This window comes from Hemitrygon akajei, chromosome 20 (genome assembly GCF_048418815.1).
Source record: "Hemitrygon akajei chromosome 20, sHemAka1.3, whole genome shotgun sequence".
In the NCBI taxonomy this organism is placed as follows: Eukaryota; Metazoa; Chordata; class Chondrichthyes; order Myliobatiformes; family Dasyatidae; genus Hemitrygon; species Hemitrygon akajei.
This window is the reverse complement of record NC_133143.1, coordinates 40,886,433-40,906,897: the sequence shown is the minus strand read 5'-3', so window position 1 is coordinate 40,906,897 and position 20,465 is coordinate 40,886,433. Positions and strand designations below refer to the sequence as shown.

At 38.0% G+C, this 20,465-nt stretch overlaps 1 protein-coding gene across 9 annotated transcripts in view; it reads left to right on the top strand.

Moving 5' to 3' along the window:
• mylk4b (myosin light chain kinase family, member 4b) overlaps positions 1–17,471 on the top strand; it is a 189,944-nt gene extending 172,473 nt beyond the window's left edge. For 5 of the 9 annotated variants that reach the window (XR_012095721.1, XM_073024204.1, XM_073024205.1 and 2 more), the window contains 2 exons: positions 6,909–7,041; positions 11,226–17,471. Coding sequence is in view for 8 of the 9 variants with exons in the window: in XM_073024204.1 (XP_072880305.1) it covers positions 6,909–7,041; positions 11,226–11,306 (214 nt within the window). In the remaining variant the exon portion in view is untranslated. The remainder of the gene's footprint in view (positions 1–6,908; positions 7,042–11,225) is intronic. The other 4 variants (XM_073024203.1, XM_073024202.1, XM_073024200.1 and 1 more) reach the window with 2 other exon arrangements.
• The last annotated feature ends 2,994 nt before the right edge of the window (positions 17,472–20,465 follow it).

Below are 20,465 nucleotides of genomic sequence, written 5' to 3'. Positions count from 1 at the left end.
TTCATTTATACTGTGGCTTGCTATGATTTTTCCACAATTGCTACTTGCATGATATTTACAAAGCTTATGCATGGGGCACACTGTACAATTTGCTGATTGCTTAGTCCACATTCCTTCATAGCCTAAAAATTATTTTATAGTGTGCATATTTTGCATGTTAATTTCAGAATGGTATTAATCCTAAATTAACATATTTTTTGTTTGTGTATCTGAATTGCTATTTGCAAACAAAAATATATTCTACTCCATAAAATATACATATTCCATTTGCAATCCGACTTCTCTCCCATTCCTTCACCCCTGTGGTGATCATTACAATTTACTGCAACATTTGGTTAATAGTTTGTTCATCATTAGATATCCCATTAGGTGGGATATCTTGCTCCTCTCCTACAAGAGAACAAATAGGAATCTTATCAGTCTTCTCAGTTTAAATACTAACTGTAGAACTTGTGACATCAGTGGATTGACCTGCCGTCGGTAAAGGAGACGTGATAACTGATGCACCATCAATAACTCTCTGAGACGTGAGGCGAGATATCAGCTTTTATTGACTGGAAGAAAGAACAAGCAGCAATTGACTACCATGCTACATCCTGGAGACTGAGGGCAGGGCTCAGGCCTCAATCGCCTTTATACCAGGGTCAGTGGGAGGAGCCACAGGAGCAGTCAGCCGGGGTGGGGGGGGGGGGGGGGCGTGTCCAGACAGGCATGTGTAGTTCACCACAATAACCGATAGTCAGAATGCAGTAGTTTTTTCAATGACAGCTCTTAGAAACACAGGCAAAGGTAGAAACAGATGCAACCAATGCACAGCTTGAATCATGAACGAGGGTGTTTTCATCTGAAAGAGGATGGGCATCCCATTTCAGGCCCAGTCCAAAAATCTGGACTGCCCTGAATAATACATGTTTTGTGCTGACTCCAATGTCAACTCAGATGTTGTTGAAGAGATTTCTGCATGGATCTACCAAAAAGCATGCTTTAAATAATTTCTTGGTGAGTGTGGATTCAGAGGATCAAGGGAAAATCGAGATCACTGCCAGTCCACATTGAACCCCATTCTAATTTCCTTCACCCATGTTGCACATCTATGACCCTCTGCCAGCAATGCTGAGGCCCCAGATTCACAGCAATGTGCTGACAGCTGCTTATGTATTGTCTGAAACTCAGCAGTGCTGTGTCAGTGAAGCCAAAATCTGAAATTGGTTGCACTTTGGGCCTGGTTATCCCAAAGCCGGGATAATCGTCGGTGCTGACTTTGTGCTAGCAACCCATCAAGAACACATCAATTTTCAAAATTGTACTCTCTTTATCAGCAAACAATTCACTCAACTTCACTTACCTCATCATTCCCATAACCAATAGGCTCAGTTTCAAGGACTCTTCATCTCATGCTCTTGATATTTATTGCTTAATTATTTATTATTTCTTTCTTTTTGTATTTTCACTGTTTTTTTGTCTTTTGCACACTGATTGAACATCCAGTTGGTGGAGTCTTTTGTTAATTCTATTATGATTATTAATCTATTATGGGTTTATTGAGTATGTCAACAAGAAAATGAATCTCAGGGTTGTATATGCAGACATATATGTACCTTGATAATAAATTTTACTTTTCAACTTTTTTGAACATTTGAAAATTCAGCTCATATTGACATGATTACATTCGAGTGTGTTATTACTGGGACTAGAATAGAATGGCAGTGTTAATAAAAAAGAGTATTGGTAAATCAGAATTTTCTAATTCACCTGTGCACCAAGAAATGGAAGTTCCGGAGAAGTGTTCTGTGTACATTTATTTTCAAAAAAAAAATCAATATTAAGAAGATCATCTTTTAGTTAAATTATCTATTGGGTGCAATAGGTAATCTACAAATTGAAAGAAAAGCTGAAATCACATTACAAATTAATTTGTGTCTGTAATTCAGAAATTATGGTGCTGGGTATCTTGTTGTTTATTGTCTACGGTATATTAATGTGGTAAACTGGGCCAGAAAATTTGTGGATGATACCAGGATTGTGGGTATAGTGGACAGTGAGGAATACTATCAATGTTATCTGGACTAGCTGGGAAAATGTGCTGTAAAATAGCAGATGGAATTTCAGGTGGCCAAGTATGAGGGAGGAATTTAATGCAGACGAGTGTGAGGCGTATAAGGTCATAAAGGGAGCATTTAGCACATTGGCCTTTATAAATCAGAGCGCTGAGTACAGGAGTTGAGATGTTATGTTGAAGTTTTGTAAGATGTTGGTGCAGTCAAAGTTGGAGTATTGTCTGTAGTTTGTGTCACCAAGCTATAGAACAGATAGCAATATGCTTGAAACAGTGCAGAGGAAATTTACAAGAATGTTGCTGGGACTCGAGAGCCTGATTTATAGGGAAAGGTCAAATAGATTAGGACATTATTCACAGGAGTGAAGGAGAATGAGGAGAGATCTTATAGAGGTATTCCAAATTGTAGGGGGTATAGGAAGGGTTCATACATACAGGCCTTTACCCTTGTGGTTGGGCAGGACTAGAACGAGAGGTCATTGGTTAATTGTGGAAGGTGAAACATCTAAGGGAAGCCTGAAGGGGAACTTCTTCACTCAGAGGGTGGATCAAGAGCTAACAGGGGTGATGGATGCAGATTCACTTGCAACATTTAATAAAATTTGAATAGGTACAGGATGAGAAGGATATGAAGGTCTGTGGTACAGGTGCAGGTAGATAGGACTAGGCAGAAAAACAGCTTAGAATGGACTGGTTAGGACAAAGGGCCTGTTTCTGTACCATAGTGCTCTATGACTCTAAATATTGAGATTGATGGAGCATGCTTTAAATATTACTTTATCAGTACCTACTATACTGTACGAGGTATGACTTGCATTATGAAATGAATGACAAATATTTCAATCTTTTGCTTACTAAATGGAGCATGTATTTTACTATGATATTGTAGAATAATACGTTATTCCTCTCATTGAATTGCCCCTGATTTTCCATTCAGTGAGATCAATGATGATTTTTTTACCTCCCAGCCACTCTCCCCCTTATCTCTTGATTCCCATAATAACCAAATATCTATTGATTTGATTATAATGCGTTCCCCACCTTCTTCCACTTATTCCATTCTCTTCTGTCCTCTCCTATCAGATTCTATCTTCTTAAGCCCTACACATCTTCTGCCTTTCACTCCCAGTTTCTCACATCATCATCTCTGCCTTCCCCTCTCCCTACCACCTTATTCTGCTTTCTGCCCCCTTCCCTTCCAGTCCTGATAGAGGTTCTAAGCCCGAAACACTGACGGTCTATTTCCCTACATAGACACAGCATGATCTGCTGAATTCCTCCAGCATTTTGTCCGTTGAACTATTGACTTGCGATGTACTGTATGTGGCCCAGAATTTTCTTTGAAGTGAAACCATTCCAATGGAAGCTGTTTCCACATGTCAAGACTCTCCTCTCATATTTCATTAGGCTTTCAGATCTTTCCCGTAACTGTGAGGTCTTTCCTAGCTCATTGTTGAATGCTGAATGACAGCCAGTGGAATGGCAGCAGCACCTTCCCTCAGTCTGTAAGTTAGACCAAGATATATGAGATCAAATCCTGACATGGAGGCCTGGATATTTATTCAAGGTGGGAAGAGAGTGGGGAGAAGGGTTTTCAATGATTTAATCTCGAAGTATAGGTTTTCTGGAATTCTAAAGAGACTACTGATTATACCTCAACTTTTTTCAACAGGTTTCCTGGTAGCCAACCATATTAGCAGGGTAACAGGAAAGTGGCTATGCAGATCTAAATGTATTAGTCTAACATCTGTTCTGGAGAAGTTGGTGAATTCTATAAATAGGGACAAAGTGATTGAGCACTCAGGGAAATTTGAGCTGATGAGGAGAGTGAACATAAAGTTTAGTCATACCTGTGTAACATAATTGAATTTTTGAGAAAGTAACTAAAGCATTAGGGAAACAGCAATGTCAATATATGTTTAAATGGACCAATAAGGTTTCACATTAAAATAATCAGTTTAAAATTAAAGTTTATGGAATTAAAATTAGTTGATCTGTTAAGGAGAACAGTTTGGTGGTAGCAGAGAATTAAGGTGATTGACATATATTCAGTTTACAATGAGGTGATTAATGATGTCACAAAAGGAACAAAACATCTGTTTATAGATAATAATGGTCATAATAATGCAATAAAAAACAGATACCCAAATTTGTTATGACACAGTGTTGCTTAGGTTGTGTATGTAGTGTAAATAGGAGTACAAGTCTCAAATTGACACTGATAGAATAAGAGGTGAGAATAAACTGTGGCAAATGGATTTAAAAACAGTTAAGTTTGGAGTATAATTTTGAATGCAATACAAAAGATTGCTCTGAATATTTTTAAACGGAGGTACAGCTTGTAATAATGAATGTTCCATGGAGATTTAAAGCTTTTCCATAAAGTATTGCGGTTAAAACAAAAGTAACATTTTAAAAAGTGGAACTGGTTAGCCTTTATAACTAGAAGACTACAATGGAAAGATGGAGTGATTAGGGAACAGGAGGCAATGTGAGTAAATTTCGACCCAATTATGCAATACCCTCACTATAGTGCACCTGTACCCTAGGGAGAATATAGTGGCCTTGAAGGAATGCAGTGCAAAGTTTTCCAAATGCCATGGGTCAGATTATAATCAGAAATTTTAAAATCTAGGCTTGGGACATTAAGGGTTTAGGAATGATTTGATTCGTGTTTTCAGAATTTTGAAAAGGCTTGATGGTGGAGACAGAGCAAAACGTTTTCAACAGGTATGGTTCAAACTGAGAAACAGGACAATTAGGCCAGAAGAAATACTTCAATATATAATGGATAAGAATAGCATGAAACTCTCCCTCAAAAACAGTAGGCATTAGCTCAATTTATCATCTTAAACCTGTGATTAATAGGTTAGTGCAGGAAGGTACAGTATATGAAAAAATAGTAGGTCCAGGGATTTGGATCACGATCTGTCATACTTTCACTGAGTAGGGGCATAGACTCAGCAAGTCTCCGTGCTCCAAAATTCCCATGTCAGAGAACAAGATTGCTTCTGAAAGTTGGTTTATTTTAACAGAAAATTAAAGTATCAACAAGCTACACATGAAACATTCAATCCCCTGTTGCAATGTAATTATATCATAGCAACCAGCTCAAGTCTAGCGGGTGGTGGGGATGAGGACTGAAAATAATCTTAAAATGTTAGCTGTTTGCGTCTGAATTAAAATGTCCATAAACTCCCCAGTGTCATGATAGACCCAATGTAAACCGATAACTGCGGTTCTGGTTCACCTCACGTTGTTGAAACCTTAGTCAAATTACAGACTGAAAATTATGCTACAAAAATGGCTTTGATTTACAGTTGTGGAACAAGTTTGCAAAGAAGGTTTTGCATTTCAGCATCTTGATTGTAGTGTTCCACAAAGCATTGGCTGAGGATTGTTAAACATAGTTTGAAATTCTTAAAAATGACAGCAGTTAATCATGTGAAATGTCCTTGCGTGCTTACATTGTTTAACTTGGTTTCTGATTTTTTTTCTTCATCTGCTATTTCTATTTTCAAGCACTTTCATTTGTTATTTCTGAACAGAAATGTAAAATACAGTAACTGCCCCATACAAATAATCTTAGTGCTTCCAGCCTGCAAATGGATGCTTGGAGCTGAGCATGGGTTTGTACGATGGATTATTATGAAATTTTTTAATGATATACTATATTCTGATATTCATGTAGATTGGATACTCTGCCTTTTTGACAGCTGGTATTTGTTTGCTCTCTCTTTCTCTCCCTCACTCTTATTTGTTATCTTCCTCATAAAACGATGTTTGAATCATTGTCATCTCTCTGTCTCTTGCATTTTATTCTCTGTTACCATTCGCAGGCTGCTTACACAGGCACATCAGCACCGGGCACAGTTTCTAAGCTGTGAGGGGAATGGTACTTGGAAAATCTCAGCAGAAGTTCAAAAAGGAAACACAAAGAGCAGCAAAAATCCTCATGTTATAAGTGCCTTCCAATTTCAGCCATACATCTGCCTCTGTCAGTTTTTCCACTAAATGTAGCAATTCCAGTAAAGATAGGAACACTTCAAGAAGAGAATGCATAAATACTCCTAAAAAGAACAGTAATGAATGGAAAATGGCAGCAGAATGGAACCATCTGGTTGCTTTCCCAAAGACCTCGCTGAATAGTTAGGTTGTGCTGCATATTTACACAATTCTCTTCAAAACACTACCAATATTTAAATGGATTAGAATACTAAATAACCATGAGTCAGAAATGTATTGCAACATTGAAATAACTTCATTCATCGAATAACAACTTCCCTAGAATTATATCCCGTCCCCAACTGCTGCAATTTCACTGAAAGTGCAATGGAAACCAAAATTGTTAATACGTATTTTAGCTACCGCTTTAGCTTTGGTAGAAAAGTGAGGAAAAGCTGGAGGGGGAAACTGCAAACATGCAGTGTCTTCTTAGTTTCTCCACCCTACCCATACAATTCCTATGCCTTGTGGATCACAAGAATATTCCAAGCCATAGCCCTTGCCGAGCTTCTTGTTGAAGTGTGAATACGAAAATGAATTTGCTTCTGTGGCTAGCGCACTCTAGTTGACATCCTAGCCATGGCTGGAGACGTCAGTTATGCATGTACTTAATGCACATAATGTTCTTGTGCTTAAATTTCATGCTCTGATTCAAGTGCTATAAATCGCCAAAGAGGCCTCACAGTGACTTGATGCATGAGACTATGGTTTGTTTCTGTGAATGTTACTCTTGTTTTGTAGTTTTTTTTGCTGCAATTATAAGTTTATAAATGCTATTAACGAACATTAAAATACCCATAACACCAATAAACTGAAAGATGATATTCCTCTTCTCTTTTTCGTGTAGCGCAAGAATAAGTGCAGCCCAGTGTCTAAAACAGCCCTGGCTAAATAACATTGCAGAGAAAGCTAAACAATGTAAGGTTCGTCTCAAGTCCCAGATCCTTCTTCAGAAATACATGGTGCGGCGGCTGTGGAAGGTACAACGACAGCTTGCAATAGAACTGAATGAATCATTTCCTAGTTTTAATGTTGCCCTTCCTTAAGGTGAAACCACGGACCTGAAGTATGGCCCATGTAAGCTGCTAAAAGCCAAAGTGAAAATTTTATAGGGAAAAATTTGATATCTCATCACTGGTGGTTAACCTAATGTACAATATTGACTGCCATTTGGACTCGCTCCTTAAATATGTTTCCACTGGAATATGAATAGTGGATGATACTAAAGCACATGTTAATAATGGAAGCCAGGTTGTATTCCTGCTCAGTGGGTACAGTGACTAATTGGGCGGATTCTTTTGGAATTCAGGTTGCCATTTCAAAAAGACTGATTTCCAGAAGTTTTTACTGGAGATATTGGTGATATTTTTTCCCGTTTCCCTGCATTCTGATTTTAAAAACTCCCCAGTACTTACCTGCCATGTTCCATTGGGAGGATCCACCAACACTAACAGCAGGAAGAGATTCCAATGCCTCAGGATTAGAATAACTAGTGGGGCCTGACTCTTGTACTCTAAGGCAGGAGGAGAGCTTTACCTGCCATCCGGAGTCACTGAGCTAAGGATCATGGCTCCTAACTTTAGTCATTAGATGAGGGCACAAGGTTTCCATTTTCATAATTCCTCTTGCGCCATGATGAGGTTACCCTCAGGGTGAAGGAGCAACACCTTGTATTCCATCTGGGTGGTCTAACCTGATGGCATGAATATCAACGTCTCCTTCCAGTTAAGAAAAAATCCCTTCCCCTGCCCTCCTCTTCTATTCACACTCTGGCCTCTTACCTCTTCTCACCTGAATATCACCTCCCTCTGGTGCCCCTCCTTCGTCCCTTTCTCCTATGGTCCACTCTCCTCTCCTATCAGGTTCCTTCTTCCCCAGCCCTTTTCCTTTCCCACCCACCTGGATTCCCCTATACCTTCCCCTATCCCCACTTTTTTGTTCTGGCATCTTCCTTCACCTTTCCAGTTCTAACATCAAAGTTTCATTTCCATAGATGCTGCCTGACCTGCTGAATTCCCCTAGGATTTTGTGTATGTTGCTTTATAATTCCATTGCTTAAATTTTCTTCCTTTGGGTTTTTGTATTTAGTCAAATACAAAATCTGTTTTGAACTGGTGGCCTTTTAAAATGCAATCTTTTTTTTAAAAGCAATTTTAAGAATTTCATTCATACAACTAAAAGGGCTACCTTCATGTAATTTGGTCAAAGCTGCTGAATATTATATTAAAAAGTTTATATAACTTTAAAACATTATATAAACATCACCATGTTAAACCATCACCCATGAGTACCTTGATTATAAATTAATCAAAATTTTAAAAAACTTTTTTTATTAAAATTAGGCATGATAACTTTTTTGGTAAATAGAATTAGAAATGTCATTCAAAACCTTCTAATATATGTGAATTGGCATCTTTGGAGTTGAAAGAATCCTGGTAATTTTGGAGACGTGTTCAAAGGCCTGCAAGTACAATTATCAGAAACTTCAAAAATTGATTGGTTCATTCTAAAGCTATGGCCAATTTTGTTGAAAGTCCCGGCTTCAAGTACAACATGTAAAATGTTAGTAAAACCAGTTGGAACCTCAAGTTGCACTGAAGGTAAATTGCAATGAATAAGTATTTATTTGCAGCTGTTATGATAATTTTTAAAAATTGTACCAGCAAGCAACATTAAAATTGAGCAGAAGGTAGATCCTCTGAGTGCCTCACTAAGGAGGTGGTCAATAAGAAGGAAGCTGAGGTAGAAGGCCTAGTTTAACTTCTTGTCTTATTTACATGCCTGCCATGGCTACTCTCAACTTGAAAACCCAGGAAAATCCCAGCGATCTTGAGACAAAGTGAATAGGACAGACTCACTAATATGTTCTTTTGCTCTATTTTCCTGAAGTTCATGCTAGGGATTTAGGTCATGGAAATGATCCCTAAATCCTTAGCAAATTTACCCCCTTGTTATTTTAACAAGGACAACACTGCCAATTAAGTAGTGTAAAGGTCTCAAACCTCCATATTTACCAGATATTCCTACCTCTACGAGTGTGTTGTTTTAACTTTAACCCTTCATAAGGGAATTATTATTATCATTTGTACCTGAGCCCTCCCAAAAACCTGCTGGATCATCTCACAAAATCCTTTCACTAATGTCAACACCGCGCGCAACCCCTCACATACCCACCACACACCATCTCGCTACCCTGCTCTCATTAATAAACCTTTAAATTTGTTATCACTCAGTTTCTTATATTGCTCCCAGGAGTCTGCACACTATGGTTTGTGATCCCATGAAATAATTGATGGAGCAATTTCATGTCGGAACGCCACAGATTTGTGTAGTTATATTCCCAGATGCAATTTTGACTCTGGGAGCAGCAGATTTTGCAAATGACTGTGCTTTTATTTAGCCAAATCAACATTTTCCAAAACAAAAATGTTTACTAGCATAGAAATCCAATTTATTTTAGCTAAACCATATTGAACCCTCTACCTGCAGAGACAAACAGGCGTATTGATCATATCTATGGGTCATATTTCAGTCTGAGTTACTATCTGGCTTTTGCATTGTTCACACAAATAAGTTATGTATTAACTTCATTCCAAGCCTTGCACCAATAGTAATGAAATTTGCATGTTTTATGGATAAAGCTAATAGATTTTAAATTTTCTCAGAAATATCTCAGATACATTTGAAAAACTCTCTAATATATGTTTTTCATTTTTTCTGTGCATACTATGTACTTGGATGTGTATTAAATGTAATTAGATGTTGTGAGCTCACATTTGGTGTTTAATGAAGAATTTCTTAATGTTTATTTCTCTTTTCGTTCTGTTCTCTTACTACTGCATTCCTTCTATAGCTCAGGACATGCTGACTGTACAAATGGTTTAGCCTCTTGAACAATTTTAGGTAAATTGCTTCTGGATAAGCCAGGTTCTGCAAATCTCTCCACCCAAGATGTGTTTTTCTTTCCAATGATAGCTTTTTAATCATAAATTAATTAATCAACTGAATTATACTGCTGCTTAATTCTAAACTAGTCCCGAACTTGAAGTAGTGAAATAATTTCATTTTCAGTTCAGTGAGCAAAACTGTTCTGAATTGCCCTACTATTCATTTTTTGCCAACTATCAGTGAAAAAAATCATTGCTTTTTGAACACAAGCATACACAACTGATTCTACTTAAAAATTGTTTGCCTTAAGCATGGCATAGTGTCTAACCGCCAAACAAGTGTGCGTGACTGACACTAGTTAGAACCTGTTTGGCAACAGTCTGGTGTCCCAAGTAAACAAAGGGAATCCCATCAATATTCCCAATTAGTTTTGTTCTTTATGAGTTGTCCCAAATAAGTGGCTGTTCCAATCAACCAATGGCCTAATTAACTGGAATCCACTGTATATTTTATTAGTTTAATTATGGGTAGAGTAAGAATGAATATTCAATATCATGGAAAGAATTTAAGCAAGTGTATGCAAAGAAATATGATAGCGGTTAATATAGAAAATGAATATTTCTGACACGGAAAAATCAGTGAATAAACTTTCCTTAGTAATGGAGCCCTTACACAAACTGAAGATTGGCTGTATTGGAAATGTCAGTAAATGAGCTGGTATTAATGGAGTGAGAATTAAAGATAATATTTCAGTTCAATTACTTTTCATTAGTTCTAACACTGAGCAGCTAAAGACTTTCAACACCTTCTACTTTGATTTCAGATTTTTAACATCCAAACTATTTTACGTTCTTCATACCTAGGTTGAGTAACTTCATGGAGAGTGAGGAAATGGAAAGAATGTTGGTAATTCTTCTTTCCCACCACAACCCAGCTCCATAGCTATCCAGAAACAATCACAAATTATAGCACCTTAAAGCAGATTGAAATTGTCATTCTTTATCTTCTTAATCTTCAAGCTGAACCCCAATGTGCTTTAACAACAGATTTTTTAAATAATTGCAATGATTATGGAGGAACTGAAAAGAGTGCTATCAGGTTTATAGTCTTTTAATACATGTTGAAGTAACTAGTTCCTGTCAAAGACATTTTCAGCAATGTGACATCTTTGTGCCAGAAGTGATGCATGACTCTTTTTTTACCGATGCTTCTGACAAATTCTGATGTGAGAAAGAGTAGATGGTGTTCTCATTTCATTTTTTTTGTCCCTATGTAGAAGAATTACTATGCAGTAACTGCTGCAAATCGATTGAAGAAACTCAGTGATTCTGGGGCTTTGGGCCCTGCTGAAGTATGAGCTGCCACTGACTGGACCTACTGCACCTCCCCTTTTCAGTCAGGACATCACCCACTGGATTTGCCTCAACCTTGTTGAACCACATTTAGTTATCCTTTCAGTAGAGCAGTTTAGAATTAGAAGTATGTGTTTGGGTAAAAGTAATATGATTCATGAAAACTTATGGGCATCATTTTGATTTATTCATTCTTCTACCACAAGAGTGGCAGTATGGTTTGATTGTAGTTATTTTAGTAAAACTCATTATATTAATTTTGCTGCAATTTTTATGCAATTGAGCTTTCATTTGTTAATGATGTGTAATTATCATTTTAAGACATCCCAAAACTAGGGGTTAGGGACAGCAAATGCCCCCAACACTGCTAGTTTTCATATCCTTTGCAATCAAATGCCAGGTTGGAGAAACTGAATTAAATAAGGTAATTCAGATTTTTTAATGTTTTTGTCTTAAATTGCTGCAGATCTAAAACGAAACTTCAGTCAAAAGAATGTAAGAGGAACTTTTTTAAAGTATATTTACAAACGTCTAATTGGTTCTGATTTGGCACAGAACCTCTGCCTGTACTTGAACCTAATACCACTGATGTACTGCCACCCTCGTGTGGCATCTCTTTAGTTTCAACTTTTACAGATTTACAGCTCCTTGAACTGGATATTTTACAGATGCCTCTGGGTGCTCAAGCTCATTGCCAGAGAGTTGAATGGAACATTGTGATTTTTTAATTTGTTGCTTTACGATTATTTTGCCTCAGTTTTACTGTGACGTTGGCATCACAACAAGTTGCCAAACACCCAGTGTAATTTGTCGTCTTGTTTCATTGAGTTTTTGCATTGCTTCGGCCTGTTATGACCCGTATTTAACCTTTACATACTGTTCATATTCTATACCTTCACAGTATGGTCTGGGTCAATTTTGACCCGGCCCAAGAATCCCCTCATAACAAGTGTCTATACCAAATTTTGAACCACACATCTATTTAGAATGTATAAATAGCCTATCTGACATTAAAAATGGGTGATTAATCCTTAATTAATGTTTCAGAGATGTAAAATCCATTTCGATAGATACGGGTCAAATTTGACCCGTAACAGCCTCAATGTACAAATATTTGTAGCACCTGTACAAAAGTATAACATTTTTAAATATTTTCATTTTTGCCCAGTTTGGGTCACTTTAGGAAAAGTCATCAAATTTCAGCTACAAAAAAAAAATGGCAATTAGGGTGTTTTTACTGCTGTCAAATGTCAAAACGGGTCTAATTTGACCCAAACAGTATGTAAGGGTTAAACCTCAGATTCTTGAAGTAAGTACCAACTTAAGACAGGCAAATGCAATGATTGAAAAGACAATTGATTCAAACTTTTAAGTGTATACTTTTGTCATAGGCAGTCAAAGTTCAGTCTCTGTGTCAGAGTCCAGAAGTGTGAGAAACTGCTTTTGATTTCTGCCATCAGCCCACTCCCCAACACCTCCCCTCCTCTAGCCCCCATGCCGCTCAGACAAAAGCAAGGGAGTGTAACAAAGCTCCATTAACATGATTCTTAAAAGTGCACTAAGAGATTGGAATTCCAAACAAACCAAATTGTCCACACTCTAACCACTGTGGATTTAAAATTTAGCTGAAGTTCTCTGCCTAGATGCAATCTATGGGTGAATAATCATGTTAATTTACCTCAACAGAAGGAGCGGCTGTTCATCAGACAGTACTTTCGGTTATGCCCGATCATAATTAGAATTTTAAGAGGAAGGAGGAGTGCAGGGTAATGCTGTGATTTCCCTCTCTAAGAAATTGTAATTCTGTATTATTATAATTCCACTGATGCTGATATTTGGCCAGATTTGTCCACTATTTGACATTGGTTTTCTTTGTAGCATGCCATTGTTTTTCTGTTGGACAGTGGTACTGTTAACATGCCGTACCCTGGAAATCATTACCCACATTAAGTCTACTAAAGAGAGGCAGAGGTGACCCCATGGAAAATGATCAGACCATAGACAGTGAGATAATGAGACCAGACTCAGAGAGAACCTAAGGAAACCTCTGAAGAGAAAAGCCAAAGGCACAAGAAATTGCAATTAATTTTGAACAAAATGGGATGCTAAAGCATTTTTTAAATTACTTTTTTTTGGGATTGGATAGCCAACAAAGCCAACATTTACAAACAAGAGAAAATCTGCAGATGCTGGAAATCTGAGCAACACACACAAAATGCTGAGTCCCTTCAGGCCAATGTTTATTGTTTATCATTAATTGCTCTTAATTTGCCTATTTTGCTAGGCTATTTCAGTGGACATTTAAGAGTCAACCACACTAGTCAAGTCACTTTTTTTGTCATTTTGACCATAAACTGCTGGTACAGTACACAGTAAAAATGAAACAATGGTCCTCCAGGACCCTGGTGCTACATGAATCAACACAAAACTACACGAGACTATGTGAGACAACTCGAGGCTACACTAGACTCAGACCTACACAGGACTACATAAAGTGCACAAAACAGCGCAGGGGAGTACAATAATAAATAAATAAATAAACAAACAAACAAGACAATAGGCACAGCAGAGGATGAATTTCAATATAACAATAAATGGTGCAGATGTCAGTCCAGACTCTGAGTATTGAGGAGTCTGATGGCTTGGGGGAAGAAACTGTTGCACAGTCTGGCCGTGAAAGCCCGAATGCTTCGGTACCTTTTGCCAGATGGCAGGAGGGAGAAGAGTTTGTGTGAGGGGTGCGTGGGGTCCGTCACAATGCTGTTAGCTTTGCGGATGCAGCGTGTGGTGTAAGTGTCTGTAATGGCGGGAAGAGAGACCCCGATGATCTTCTCAGCTGACCACACTATCCGCTGCAGAGTCTTGTGATCCGAGACGGTGCAATTCCCGAACCAGGCACACTAGAACTGGAGATAAATATAGGACAGGCCAGATAACGTTCTCCCCTGAAGAATATTAATGAATGAGATGAATTTAGTTTAAGAAAACAAGCATAAATAATAATGTAAAACTTAATAAAACTTGTGGCCTTTTAAAAAAAAATAGATCTTGCAATTCAATTGTATTTTTTACAGAAGTTTTGGACAATGTGGCATTCAAAAGGTATGGCAAGGTCATATTTCTGACAGGCTAATTTAAGTGAATTGTATACCTAACATGATTACATCACAGGTAACAACTACCGGTAAGTTTAAAGACTTGCTTTCACAAGACATTCTGTTACCCTCAATTTGCAAAAGAATTTATGGTTCCTGTATCATATTTTCTTTCTAATTTAAACTGAAACAAGCAAATTAAATTGTAACAATGTTTTCAAAGCTACTGAAACATGATACATTGTTAGTGAAGAGCAATTGGCTCGAAATATAATATTTCAATGTTCCACTTAATCTCACTGTGTTTTCACTGAGGATTATCTGATTATTTTTTGACTCTTGTAAGCCTTATTGAGTGTGGACATTAATACAGTTGTTCAAATATTATCAGCTTACATTTTCCAATTTACAGCATTTTTGAAATTATGATAATCAAATTAATATTTGGCTGTTTAAGTCCTGAGCAAGTTAGCAAAGTTCATATAAATTATGATCACCAGAAGCTATTAAATGTATTTATTTTATAAGGTAAAGCATGATCTATGCATTATGTAAGCTGTGCTAAAGTGACTGCTGTGGTTTAAGATGAATATCTGCATACATTAGTAGTACATTAGCAAAGTTAGATTCATAATGTCTGTTCAATATGAGAATCTCAGAGTGAACACTGCATGTTTGTTCTACAAATATTGAACATATTAAGTAGATATGACAGTGAAAAGACTGAGAATGGAGCTAGAAGTATCTTATTACTGCGTTCTTATTATCCTATTGGTGTGGAAGCCAAGTCACTATATTTAAAGCAGAGGTTCATAGGTTCTTGATTAGTCAGGGTGTCAAAGGTTGCAGGGAGAAAGCAGGAGAATGACGTCAGGAAGGATAATAAATTAGCCATGATGGAATGGTAGAACAGGCTTGACGGCCGAATGGTCGCATTCTGCTCTGATGTCTATGGTCTTACGGTCTTATAAAGTCTGCTGAAGTCATTTGAGGTAATGTAGATTTTCGATAACAGTTTTACCTTACTCTAATTTTAATGAGTTTTAGGAAAATCAATCAGAACCAGTGAAAATGTTTGATTCTGTGGAACAGATAAACGTAGGTTGGCTTAGTGTCCAAGCAGTTGAAAAACTATAGATAAGTATTTTTACATCATTTACCTTTTTGTAAATATGCATGAGGAAATGTGCTGAAGCCTGTTCCTGTACCATATTACATAATTTCCTCTATCACCATTCAAAATAACTTCTAAACATGAATTATGCTGCTTGCCCAAGTTAAGAAACCAGAGAGTGTTGTCTTTGCCTTCCCTGAAGGCCTGACTGTCAACAGATAACTATCTAGTGTGGCATGTCACATTGAAAGTGGTCCATCCATGGTGTTTCTTGTCATAGTTGAAATGCTGATGGTGTGTAATAATTGGCAGTACTAACTGTGCAATCCCTTTAGGATGTACTGGTGTTCGGTTTCAAGACCTTTAAATGTCACTTCAACATTGACCCTCATAGTAATGTGCCCTTTATATCTTCATGCAAGATAGAATTTGCAAATGTACACATTTTCAGAGCCATGTGAGCCTTTACTTTTTTGCGAATGAGCCAAGCTTTTTACAGTTGTATGATTGTTCTAAATAAAATCTCTGATATTTGTATGTGAAATGGTGATGTTTGCAACCAAATACATCTCCCCCCCCCCCACGATTAACTAAGACAACATTCTACACTGATTAAAGGATTTAATTCCAAAACATGACTTTGAATTCAGTGGGAAAGACCACTGTTCTGCAGATTTCAGAGAGTGAGAGAGTAAAAGGACATACTGTAGTTGCGGAATTAGATTTTTGAAGATTCTCAGATTCTGGTGTAATGAAGAGTCTGATCAGCTCAGTAAGTGCATTGTTGTCTTTCTGCCACTAGAGGCCAGTAGTGAAACTCCTAATAGGGTAAATAAGATTTCTTTGCCTAACTCTCAGCAGTTGTGTCAGATTGGAAAAGATGGGAACAATTTGGAAAGTTGTAGTTACTTCTCCCATTCCTGACTCTGTTCCCCTGCTAGAATTATTTTTTCTGGTGCTTTTCCACAATGAATTCCATGTGGGAACCTGCTTGGAATGTGGGAATTGGGACATCAGAGCAGAGAGTAAGCAAGGCCTGTCCATTAAAATTTGGCATGCAATGACCTCACTGGCAATTCTTACAGGAATCTCTGCAAGCTGACCTAAAACCAGGAAATCACTTGTTTCTTCCAAAACTTTTGCCCACTGCAGGCTGCCCATGAATCTTTCTTGGTGACTGCCTTCCTTCCTTTAACACGGAGCCTTTGGCTCTGTTGTGCTTAAAAATGGGTAAAACATTTCTTCCACTACCAATTTTCACCATCAGTGGCCCTCACAACTGCCGCCCTCACTTCTATCCATCCTTACTATCTCCCATGGTCTGTGAGCTTTCTTTCACTAGTAGATGGGAACTCACCAGTATTATGCTGGCACCTGGTGGAGAAATTGGCTCACTCTTTTACCCAGGACTCTAAACAAGTACCGGGTAGATCAATTTTAATACTCACTCCTACCCTAACTGAAGATGATGGTGAGTAAGAAAGTTGTGTGTTTCCTATCCTCTGACTTTCTTAGACCATACACATAGAATAAGGTCTGAAAAATGAAGGATATAGGGATATAAAGGGAAAGCAAAGTTGAGGTAGCAGATTAGCCAAGATGGTGAATAAGATTTTAGAAGTCCCATGGACCATTCCAACCCTTACTTCCCATGTTCAAAAAAATACAGCCACCAGTAATCTTTTATCTCCACACTGAAACAGCAGCTGGGAGTGTGCCAGTAACTTTAGGAGCACCTCATCATCGTTTGACATCTCATTAGAGGGAGAAGCCAAGATTAAGCGTTTATCGTCAAGTGTGGGTCATTCTGCCAGTTACTATGTTTTGAGGCATGCTCTTCCCAAGCTGTCTCACTTGCAAGCATGTTGATTAATAATGAAGTATTGCGAATTGTATAAAACTGTTTTACAACAGGACAATTGTGTTGCTAATTTGCTTAAAATAAAGTGTTTACCTCGTTGCTTTATGGTTTCCAGCTCTGATTTAACAGCTATTATGGGGAATCTTTGTTGAGAGTTCACTAATATCGTAGTCTTTGGAGGCGCCTGAGGAATTTGTTTCATCGTGTTATGTGAAAAATATTTAGAGGCTCAAGCTATGGATTTGCACCTCAGCCCCATCCACCTGGCTAACATGGCCCCAGCTTGCTACAACACTTCTAAAAGTCAGGTTATTATACCAGCAACTTGGAAAAAAAAGCAGCCTGGCTCTCAGCCACATGGGCTCTGCGGAGCTGAAGAGCACAGTACACTTCTGTTAAGGACTGGGGAGATTTTCCATGAATTTGTTACTGCTTCTCTGAAGTTTAGCACATGCAGGAATAGACAGGAAGCAGGTTGTGAAGCATAAACTAATCCATTTTGTGAAAACGCTTCTTTTTTTCACAGTATTACTTAAAGTACCCAATAAAATGATAAATATATCAGATACTGCTGTACAAATGGGGAAGATTACTGTTTTGAGAAAGAGAATGGTAAAAAATGGTGCTAGGCTTTATTTTCAGTCATGAAATTGATATGGATATGGATATAAATATATATCCTGGTTATATATAGGTTATATATAACATTTGGATGCTGCACCACTCTTTTAAACACATTTCCACTCTGCTGTTGTAATGTCTTTTGAGATCAATTTTAATTTGCCAAAACTGGTGTTAAACAGGCCAGTAACGGCTTAAAACTGGCATTGTACTTCGCACGCTGCCAGCAGAGTGGTGTGCTACTGACATTTTCATATGGATTTTTGCATGGTGTTTGAGGCTGCTGGTTTGGATCAAATATAGAGCCAGCTGATATCTAAATCGGGGTTCTCCATCACTGCTTGCTTCACTAGTGCCTATTATGGATCTAATTCCAGCTGTATCAAGAAAAAAATAATTTGGACCCTTGTATTCCAGCCTCCCAAGTTCTACAATCACAGAACCATATCCTGGAACTTAACTTGAAGTGAGGTGGGCCCTAATCTTGCATCAGTTTGGGCAGTGTACTGTTTGGGTGCTTGCAAAGGATGCAGCTTGCCTTTTCGAATTAGCCAAAATCCAGGTCACAAAATGGATCCCATTTCCACATTTAAGAAAAAAACTTGTACTTCCATTGTTCCTCTTATGACATTAAATCTCCCAATGTACTCTGCACTTGTTTTAATCACAGTAGCCTTGAAGCCAGTTTGGACTGGGCAAATTACTCAACAACAGAGTAAAAATGTACTTGTTAACAATATTAACTGAGCATTAAATAAATGGCTATTCTTCAAAACAGTGCCATTGAATCCATTATGCCTATTTAAGAGAATAAAATGCTCTCACCACTACACTTCAGTACCAATCTCAGTTTTCTATTTGAGTGAGACTTGAAGCCAGATTTTCTTTACTCCAATATCAATATGCTACATAGTGTTACTGCAAGCAAGGGCACTTAGTGAAGCAAAATAATCATTTCAGAGTTAAAATTTACCATCCTGTGGCTATATGTGACATTAAAGGTTGAAGTTAAAATTTACTAATATAACTTCACCTTATACTTTTAATACAAAAAATTCAGTGATCTCATAAGATAGGGGTTACATAAATGATAACAGTGCCTTGGCTGTAACTCTGAAATTCAGAAGAATGAGGGGGGATCTCATCAAAACCTCTCGACTATTGAAAGGTCTAAATAGAATGGTCATGGAGAGGACGTTTCGAACAAAGGGAGAGTCTAGGAACAGAGGACACAACCTCAGAATAGAAGGACGTCCCTTTAGAACAGAGATGAAGAAGAATTTTCTTTTTCCCAGATGTTGGTGAATCTGTTCACGGCTGTGGAGGCAAGTCAGTGAGTATATGTAAAGTGGAAATAGATGGGTTCTGATGCACCATCAATAACTCTCTCTGAGACGTAAAGGCGAGGTATCGGCTTTTATTGACTGGAAGAAGGAACAAGCAGTGAGTGACCACTATACTACATCCTGGAGACTGAGAGGCCGGGCTCAGACCGCCATCACCTTTATACAGGGGTCTGTGGGAGGAGCCACAGGAGCAGTTATCAGGGGGCGTGTCCAGACAGGTATATGTAGTTCACCACAGGTTCTTCATTAGAAGGTTGTCAAAGGTTACGGGGATGAGACAGGAGAATAGGGTGAGAGAAAAAATAAATCAGTCATGATTGAATAGCGGAACAGACTTGATCGGTTGAATGGCCTATTTCCGCTCCAATGCCTAATGGTTTTATGGTCTTAACAACCTCAAAATTGAAGGTCTGGCAGTGAGTCTTCTATCTGCCATTTCTTGTCTGTATAAGGTACAAGGACAATCCTTAAAATGCAGGAATGCAAAATGATGCAACACCCCTCATCCCTATCCCAGTGCCAATCCACAGCATCTAAATCCTCACCCCAACCGATGATCACTGACCCTACCCTAGCACCCAACTCCTCTACCCAGTCGCCACATGATATCTGCATTTCCAGGCCTTGTTCTTGTGGATTATAAGCCCCTGGACCATCCCTTGTCCCAGCCCAGGATTTACCTGTTTACCTATGTGTGTTCCCAACTAAGACATTTAGCAAAACAATGCATGATGGAAGGGCACTACCTCATTTAAGGCCATGCAATATTGGACAAGGCCACAGGCTTCTGGCACTTGAATTTCCCTGTAGCTGCTAACACATCTTTATAAGCCTCAACAAAACCCTAGCAACAGTGCCACTTGTGAAATAGAAGGAAGTATTTTAATGAGAAGTTATTCAATATGACACTTTGTGCAATAAGACATGAGCAATTTACTAGTTATTATAGTTTACAATGGAAATGTTTCCCATGTGGACATTTTGGTCAAAAATATGTGATGACTTAACACCAGTAAAAAGAAATGCTAAATCACAGCAATTAGCCTTTTATCTTTAGTTCTGCATTCCTTCAATTAGTTGAGTATAAATACACTGCTTTAAAACCAAAAATGGACTGGGTGGACTGA